This window comes from Temnothorax curvispinosus, unplaced genomic scaffold, assembly GCF_003070985.1.
Source record: "Temnothorax curvispinosus isolate PA1 unplaced genomic scaffold, ASM307098v1 QBEX01002454.1, whole genome shotgun sequence".
Taxonomy (NCBI): Eukaryota; Metazoa; Arthropoda; class Insecta; order Hymenoptera; family Formicidae; genus Temnothorax; species Temnothorax curvispinosus.
In genome coordinates, this window is record NW_020212234.1 from 702926 (window position 1) to 712388 (window position 9463).

Sequence of the window (9463 nt, forward strand, 5' to 3'; positions counted from 1 at the left end):
TATATATAAGTGATACAAGAAATAGGAAAATTGCGATAAAAGATGTTCGATATTTTTACTGAGAAGGAAAAAATCGATTTCAAATTGTTATTAAAAAGATCGTGGTTTTAAAATTCTTTTATAAGTCAAAGATAATGATAAAAACTATTATAAATGTTGCACTTTTTAGCATCTTAAAATTAATATTTTCGAATAATTTTATAGAAATTAATTACGAAATGAAAGATTATATGTCAAACCTTCTGACATAAATTATAATTCGATTTGATTCCGATAACAATTTGATTTCTCTCGCGAGTAATAAAATCTTTGCGACGAGAAAGAGAATCCGCGAAATATTCTTTTGACGTTTTTCTCTCTGCCCCAAGATGTCCTACGGCAGGGTGCAGCGGACTACACTCGCAAGCCCGGCAAGGTAAGCCGATAAAATGCCCGGACTGTCAAAAGAAAATCTGCTTGGAGGATCGACTCGCGTGCCTGCGAGAGTGCGAGGCTCTCTACGACCGTGGATTGGCCGGTATGGAGAACGAGAGGGTCGACGAGGCGATCGGGACACTCTGCGGCGCCCTGAAGAGATTTCACCAAGTCGCCTGTCCACCGCATCGGGACACACACCTGGCCGAAATTGCTTTAAGCTCCTGTCTGGCTGACTACGGGAATACTTGGCGACCGGCGGCGGCGCTTTGAAGAGCGCACAGGCGGAGAAGGAAGCTGACTTGCGAACGGATCCTGTAACCACGCGGACGACCGCGGCGGTTCGAAGATGTCCGAATAAAAGAGAAACGCGTTTGATCATAGGACGTAGACGTTGGTCGGCCCAATTTGGTCGACGCACACTACCATACGTTGAAACATATACTTACCCGGCCAATATTCTGTATGACATTTCAAGCAAAAATATATTTATTAGCGTTTATTGCGTTTTTATGAGCATTATAAATTCATATACTTCCCTCTGACGACTTTATCGCTGATTGACTTGAGGAAGCTGAGATAAAAAAAAGAATTGATTAATAAGATTTGAGCGTAATACTCTTTTTATAATATATTAAGTGAGTCATGACCGTTTATGATAAATCAAGTAAATGTGCCAATGTACGGTCGAGCTGGATCTTTGTCTAATAATATTATTCGTGCAAATTTATGTACATTTTTTCGCTTATCGGCACATTTCCTAAATATTCTTTATCCTTCATAAAATTGATTAATGATGTTCTACCTTTCAATTTAAAATGGCTAGAGACCGTCGTATACATACTCGAAATTTTCGATGGCACAGTTCTTTCACCTAGGTTACGATTTGGATCGAACTTTACGCGGAAGAGGAACGTTATCTTTATTGCCTTTATAAAATCGCCCAGCAATGTAATAAAAACCTCCCGCGGGAGGAGGTTATAGAATGAAAGTATTCCGACCGCCACGCGCGAACGATGGTCACGCGTCGTCCGCATAACGTCGCACAATTTGCACGCGATATTACCCGTCCATACATACGCACCGTACTTCGGCCTCTTGTATCCGCGACGATTATCGGCACACGGACAAAAACAGATAGCGATAATTGATATTGCGAGCATGAAACGGCTGCGCGAATAGATGTTCAGTATCGGGAAATTAGCGGCCGAGGCGTTTACCGAGGCGTCGACCTGGAAGCCAACTTTTTTAATTTCGCCTGCACACAGAGCGCAGGCAATCAATTGGTTCATCCGAGATCTCTCCTGATTGCCTTCGCTGTGTATATAGCTGTGTATGTGTGTGTATACGTGTGCGTGGGTGTGTGTACCTTTGCACGGTGTATCGTATCTCTATCTGTGAAAACATACGGTCGGGGAGTTTCTGATAAGTCGTACGGCTTTTTGCTCTTACATCTTCCTCTCGTTCTGCCCCGAACGCGAAAAGCATGGAATTCTGCCAATCTTAACGTTAAGAAATCCCGTCGTCTCGTTTAACAACTACGTCGAGGAAGTATTTACGATAGACTCCCGGAGAACGCCAAGAATTATTTACAACGAAATAATAAAGTAGAGCACCTTCCATTCTCCATCGTACTTTTTTAAATTATAATAATTAAAGTGTAGATTTTGTTAAATCCCTTGTGTATCTCCTCTCCGCTTGTTTCTTCTTTCAAAATAAAATGGTTTAGTAAAATGATTTTTCTTTCGGATATGCAGACGACGCTCTCTCATCTCTTGCGTAATAGACCGTGTATTTATCATCGCATATGCGGCAAAAAGTGCGTACATACAGACTGCCGGATGTATACATATAGCTGTTGCGTACTCACGTATTGCATTATATATCCGGATTAAAGGACTCAAATCCGACACAACCCGTTAACCTTTTTCTTCTGTTCGTGACAATCGCTGGCCGCTCTGCAACGGCATGTTGAGTTATTTACGAGAGTGCACTGCGCAATCTGTATCGGAAATACGATAAGTACACCAGCGAATTCTCAAATTATTTCTATGATCATACGTGAAGTATTATGTGAATATTATTTTAAATATTAATTTTTTTAAATTAACATTTAAAATTCTAAAAATTACAATTTCAAAAATCTCAAAATATTAAAAAGAATATAATTTGCAAGAAGGTTGCACCAGCTAAAATTTCAAGAACTTTTAATTTTATTTCAAATATGGTCAATAATGGTTAAGCTATATACATTCTAAAAAATGTCTTATAAAAAATAACTTCTAGACGTCTTTTCAGAAAGTTGAAAACAAGACTTTTTAAAACTTTTAACCTTTCCGGGACAGGAAGCCTAATATTAGGCGCTGGAGTGGCGCCGTCTTTTTCGTAGTTCAATCCACTGGCAAGAACAAAAAAAAATGTTCTAGCACTAAAACTAAAAAGGTCGTCCAAAAAAGAGGCCAGTCCTGTAGAGATTAATAAAGTCTTAAAAATGTTTTAAGAAAAATGTCTTTGAAATATTTTTTAAACACGCGCGTTGTCTGAAAATTACGGATTAATTTATCATTCTGTTTTCGTCGTTTTAACTACATAATGAATCATATTTTTCGCGCAAAAATAACAACGGTAAAAACTATATATTCAAAAGATATATAACGAAAGATATTTTTATTTACCACAAAGAGTTTGCATTATCTAGAATTGTTTTGCGATCAAACTGAACTGTTTTCGAATCTTCCACGTATCGATATAAAGATTTTCCGAGCGAAACTACAACTTTAAGGCAAAGGTATTCTGCTTTTAAGTTTAAAAGCATGTTTCGAAATAAAAAGAAATATTTTCCCACTATACGTGGAGATTCGCATGGATAACGCATTTTGCGCTGCAGATAAATGCAGAATTTAACCGTGATCGTTAAAGCACGTACGGACGTTGCTCGACGCGCGGATCGGACAATTTATAATTCATAATGACGAATCTGTAATATGGAAGCCGAATCCGTTGTGTCAATTACGGTGTCGCGTACGGTTACTGCTGATCGTTGCTATACGAGAGATTAACGCTGGAACGGAAAATTAATTTATATACCTTGCGAAAGGTGATTAAGTGCCACCGTAATACCGGTATTATTGGAAATTCTCTATGACGGGAATGCATTATACCTATAACTTCTACCCGGGCTCCGCGATCAACATCGCCGCGTGAAATTACACATATATGTGAAATGCGTACGTACAATTCCGCCGGGGACTCGTCAATTGCATTACCTCAGAAATTCCTCCGCGGCGGAATTAAAGATTAAATATCTGATTCGTATATTCAATGGCGAATTTCGCAATATTCCGTTCTGTATAATTTCATGACCGTAGATCGCGCCACATTTTATTTCAAGTACGCTGTAAATCTCGGAATTTCATGCGAGGATGAATTGATACGAATAATTAAATAAAATTTATCAACGCACATACGCGCATATTTCCGCTATTAATTCAACTTGAAATTTTATTTTTACCGGCATTCTCGTTCCACTCGACCCGATCATAATTGCCTTTTCAATAAAATTGCGGATTCTGCGTCAATATATTTTTGCGCTTTGCGAGCATGTTGGTTGTTTACACGATGATAATTTAAGGTAATGAGGAACATCGGGATAAGCGAGGGGATCGAATGAAACAGAACGCATGTTTCGATTTATAACTTTTGCGATTTTTTTGGTGGATTTATTTTTTATAATGCACATGTTTCTCGTGAAAAAATTAAATTCCGTGTATGAAATTAGCATTTAGAGTTTCACGTTTCGGTACAAAATTCATTGGGAGGGGAGGAGGGGAAGTCAGTCGACGGACGACTTTATCTCGGGACACGCTCGGACGACGTCGACGACGGCGTCGTGCCCGGCGTCCGTCGAGGTCTTTTGATGGATTTTCTCTTATTTATTTTTTTTTATCTCTCGAAAGAGTTGAACGTCTCCTCGATCGGGATTTCGCTTCTTTTTCTCCTGTTCTTCTCTTTCGTTTCTCGTCCACGTCTCCGTCTCTCTCTCTCTCTCTCTATCTCTATCTCTCTTTCCCGCGATATATGTTATATAACTCGAGTATCGCCTTTATTCGCGTGAAACCCGAATCGGATCTAATTGACTGTCGCGACGTGATACCCCTTTTTATCGCGAATGTTTTTGCCGGGGGTGGACACGACGCGAATGCACGACGGAAATTTCGAGCGGGAAGGATCGCGCGCGATCGCGGCTCCTCCTTCCTTCCCGAAGGATCCTCTCTCCGGCGGAGGACGAATTTTTCGTCCGCTCTCCCAAGTCCGGACGGCGACTCGAGTCTCCGTTCCTCCCCACGGTGACGAGAACCGAAAAACACCGATGACAAATCGCGAAATCTTGCAAACGCGGCACACGGCCGTTTAAATCCGCCCGTTCGCGGAGAACGCGAGATCTTGGAACGCGCAAACAATCGCGCGCGCATCGCGATCGGACGCTTCGTATGTTAAAGAATCTCGACGGGAGATGCAAACTCGTCTCCCGAACCAAGGAAAGGTGTTTAACATACGAAGCACCGGCTCGCGGGGAAAATCTCTCTTCCGCTTTCCCTCGCGAGCGCTTCCCGCGGATTTTCGGCTAATGGACCGCGCGCGCGCTATTACGTGGTCCACGGATCGAATTCTCATCTTCGAATCTACGAATTCTTCTCCGCGAACTTTCCGCGTTCGCCCGATCGTAAGCCGTCTTTCAACTTTTTCGCAACGAACATGTACGCGATCGCGATTGACTGACGGCCGCGTCGAGACGTCTCGACCACGGCGATAAATCCGAACGACGAAGTACGCAAACTCATTTTCTCGGTTACTACACCCCCGGGTTTCTTTCTCTTCTTTCTATTTTTTTTAACCGCGTGTGAAGTTTAGCTGCTGGATTCGCTCGTGATTCGATTTCTTTCGGTTTTGCCCTCACGGCTTTGGTTTTTCGTTTTAACTCTGATATTCACTGTTAACACATGCATTGTTCTTTTTTTGCAGTTACAATCGCACGCCCGGTTCGGCGTGCCGCTTGAAAATTTTTGCTTGTTCCGCGCCTCTCGCTCTTCCGCTGTCTCGAGAGGCCGTCTCTGCTTGGATTTCTTTTTTCTTTTTTTTCTTTTTTATATTTCTTTCTACCGTGTTTTTTCGTGGGAACGCGCGGTTACGTTAGACAACGGAGGGTGATTACGTTAATACAGCGCGGTCCGAAGAGTCGCCACGTGCTTTTGTCCCAACGGACGCGGATTGCGGTGTAATAGAAAACCGGAAAAACGCAGGTGAAACGCGCGTCGATCGACAGCATCTCGTGTCCGCTGGGTTTTCTTTCCACGGAGTCGAATAAGAAAAAAAAAGAAATATATATATTTACGGCGACTTCGGAATAGGATCGGCGTTCGATCGCCTCCTCGCTTATTTCTCACTTTCATCTCGCTATTCGGTTGTAAAAGTGTTGCATATACAAATATATAAACGCACGTCCGCCGTAACGTAACCGCGTGTTTAATCTCTCTCCACTTGGCACCACACTCACGCACACACTCTCTCTTTCTCTTCCTTCCTTACTCCTCTCTCCTTATTATTCCCTTAAACTGCTAATCCTGACCAATCGGATGTTTCGTACCTCGAGGTACCAGAACTTCTCGATCTCTCAGATTTTTCTCTCGTATACACAAACAAACGATATTATGCAATTTTTACGAAGAATCGACACACTCGGGTTTCGTGGCGTGGCAGACGCTACTTCACAAACGGGACGTGGTAGGACAGTGAGACACAATTAAAGACGATCATCGTGGTGGATATATGTACGGTAATGTCTTTGGGCGGAATACTCCTGCCGGCACCCAGACAGAGGGTACGACTACCGCGTGTCAGTGGTGGCAATTTGGGACAAACTGTATTCGCGAGCAACGATTTTCAATATGCATATCCGTCGAAGCGAACAGCGTGAATAAAATCCACGCCCGTTACGTCTCTCTCTTTCTCGCGAAAATATGCATGTTTCTATACGTATTTCGCACACGGTGCATTTGCACGCGCGTTATCTCTTAATCGTTCCTCATTCGCGAATACATTTTGCGCATCACTGGTCGACGAGCACAGAACTACACGACGACGGAAACAATAAACACCGTGTAACATCGGTAACGCTACACCCAAACGACACGAGGACGTGTGAAAGATTAGGATGTATCTTTGTCTAATGGACCTTCGTGATGTTGTGGTGATCTCGCAGACCTTTGTGTCGCCTGGATATAGACGGAAATCAGAAATCAAATGAAGTTTCGCCAAATAGAGATATTTCAATTTTTCTTTTTCCTTTTTTTTAAAGAAAGTAGACATATATATTTATTTTATTATCCGTCGACGATACTACAAACTAAAATTTTAAAAATTAGTTTCATGCAAAATTATACAAAGTTTGTTTTTTCTCTCTCTCACACACTTGTTCGCTTCTCTCCTTCGTACTCTCATGACAGTCTACGATATTCGTATTGTCAGTCGAGCCAATGTATGATACGCCCGGCTCTTGTTCCGAAAAGTCAAATCGAGTCGATTGCCGCATGCAAGCGGTCAGTGATTTAATATAAAAAAAAAAAACAACCTGCCCGGTGCACAGTCGATCGACGTCAATTCTAGAAAAAACCGGACGATTTATTCACGCGCGGAAGTCAGTGAGGTCTCACGGTGAGGAGCCGTCCTCTCTGCCTTGCGGCCGATCTAAAGTGTCTTCAGGCCCGATAACACGAATGATAGAATACAATTAATACGCATTGCTTTGTCGAAAAAAAGAACGGGACCGCATTTCAGTATCTCTTCGTGCGCCGCTCGCAGCTCGGGAAGACTCGCGGCGTGACACCTCACGAGTTTTCGCGCCCAATTCCATGACTAACCAATATAATGAATAAAGTCAAAACAATAATCGCTAATTAATAATATACCGCCGGAGACCCACCAGGGGCCAATATTAACAATTGTAAAAATATGGCCAAGATAAATGCTATTACAATAATCGTTTCTGCTTGTGATCGCCTGTAAAGTAAATAAGAAAATTGGAACCACGGCCGCATTTGTCGTTCCCTGAGTACCAAAATACTGCATTTATTCTATGCTTATTGATCAATCGTGATCACCTTGCAATTAACAGTACAATTTTGAGATACTCAAGGATAGTGACATGTGGTCACGATGACTCCAACTCTTCTTACTGAAAGAGTGAAAGCAATACGGTAAGCTCACAAATTTCGAAATATATGCCGAAAAGAAACGACTGACTTCGAGATAGGCAAATATTTAAGTGGGACTCGTTTATCAACAGTAGCCACGTAATCGGTTTTCACTACTCCTTTTGATGGAAAAGCCGCCGAAAGTGAAGAAAGCTCGCGGAAATGTAGCAATAAACTCAAATATCGTATATCGATGAAACGATTTATAATGCGCCTCGCCGGAGAAAAATTAGAAGTAATGTACGAAACAAGAAATACACAAAAAAACAAAAACAAAAATTATATATATTTATATATAGATATCTATTGCCGCGCTCGAGTTCATCGCTCCGTACTCCGTAATTGCTTTACCCTTCTGTCCAAATTCCCGAAACGAGAAGCACGCGGCCATTCCTAACGAGTTCTCTCAGCGAAATAGCTAAAATCAAGCCTAAGATATCAGAAGCGCAGAATTCGCTACGTTTATCTCGCTGAAGGAACGCGCCAGGCACAGCTGTACGCCTCTCAATTTTCATACGTATCTTAATTTTAATTTGCTTTCGTGGAGAGAGTGTGGAGTAGTGTTTGTTGATTTTTTTTTGTTATTTTTTTAAAGATTTTTTGCAATTGTTTTGTTGGCTGTTGTCGATGCTGCAGTGTATAACGGGTGTTGGTGTTATATGTTAAAAAGGAGTGTCCTGCGGTAATAGCGCGAGATCCTGTCTCGGTTAGGCGGTGCTTTCGGTGGTGGTGTTCTGCACCGGCTGGCTCTCCTGCAAACATACACAATTGACGAACATTATTCGTTGCGTGAAGATGCGCAAGAGCAATATCACGTGAATAGCAATTATGCGACGCGTGGTTAAACTATCTTTACTATAATCGTCTATATATCTGTGTAAGAGCTGTGTGGAAAATGCAATTCCTTCTAGAAAAATGTGAAAACGAAAGGAGGAAAGTAACAGAGAGCAAGTAAATCGGAAGATCCGCTTCGTCGATCGCACCTAATGCCGGAAGTGTAAGTGACTGAAAACTCCGGCAACCGAGACGAGCTTCTGCGAGATCAAAAAGAAGGGGAAAAAAAACAAAGCGACGTTACCTGTGGAGCAGGGGCAGCGGCAGGTGCATCCGAATCTTTAGGTGCATCAGACTTCTGCTCCGACTGAAAAGAGTACAAAGAGACACGTGCAAACAGTGTGTGCTAAGCGCTACCGCTCTGTATTTGTCGACGGATCGCGCATTCGCAGTCTCCTAATCAAAAGCGTTCTCTCGTTCGTTTCAATTTGCAAAATTCCCACGTCTACTGCTTCGATACTCCACTGCGTCGGAGTTACGTACGAGCCTCCCGGAAACCGGGAGCCAAATCAACTCCACGAAATAAAAAGTAAAGAAAAGTTGTAAATTAGTGAAGTTGTAAATTAATTGTTTTGATATTAAAATTACAAGTATAGAAAGCGGAATTCACATCTTGGCTTCTGAGAGGCTTATACATATCAACTTCTGACTCGCATTTAAAATGTACGATTGAATGCACGCATGAAAAAGAAAATAAATGTTGACGAGTGCAATTCGTTGACGAAGAAATAGATATTTATGCAGATGTAATGTAGGTGAAACTTGTGATTCATATTGCGACAATGTAAATTTTTATTCACTCCAGTTTTACGTTAAACCGTATATTTGCGTATATATGCAAAGACATATTCGTAAACCTGATTGATAAAATCGTCCGTTAATTGTCGTCGGTAAAGAATATCTAAGATAACACGTGTTACTTTCTACCTTGAATAAGAAAGGGTAGAACCAATAATACCTTTGTG

At 41.7% G+C, this 9463-nt stretch overlaps 2 protein-coding genes across 5 annotated transcripts in view; one reads left to right on the forward strand and one right to left on the reverse strand.

Annotated features, from left to right (window-relative positions):
* Positions 1-2437, forward strand: part of LOC112451704 (SET and MYND domain-containing protein DDB_G0284059) — a 36297-nt gene extending 33860 nt beyond the window's left edge. For 2 of the 4 annotated variants that reach the window (XM_025011505.1, XM_025011506.1), the window contains one exon: positions 369-2437. In XM_025011505.1, the coding sequence (XP_024867273.1) occupies positions 369-687 (319 nt within the window). In that variant the 3' untranslated portion in view covers positions 688-2437. The remainder of the gene's footprint in view (positions 1-368) is intronic. The other 2 variants (XM_025011504.1, XM_025011507.1) reach the window with 1 other exon arrangement.
* Positions 2438-6869: 4432 nt separating this feature from the next.
* Positions 6870-9463, reverse strand: part of LOC112451718 (nuclease-sensitive element-binding protein 1) — a gene marked incomplete at its 5' end in the record, with an annotated part of 7965 nt that continues 5371 nt past the window's right edge. Inside the window, 2 exons of the mRNA XM_025011540.1 lie at positions 6870-8416; positions 8743-8805. Coding sequence (XP_024867308.1) covers positions 8372-8416; positions 8743-8805 — 108 coding nt within the window. The remainder of the gene's footprint in view (positions 8417-8742; positions 8806-9463) is intronic.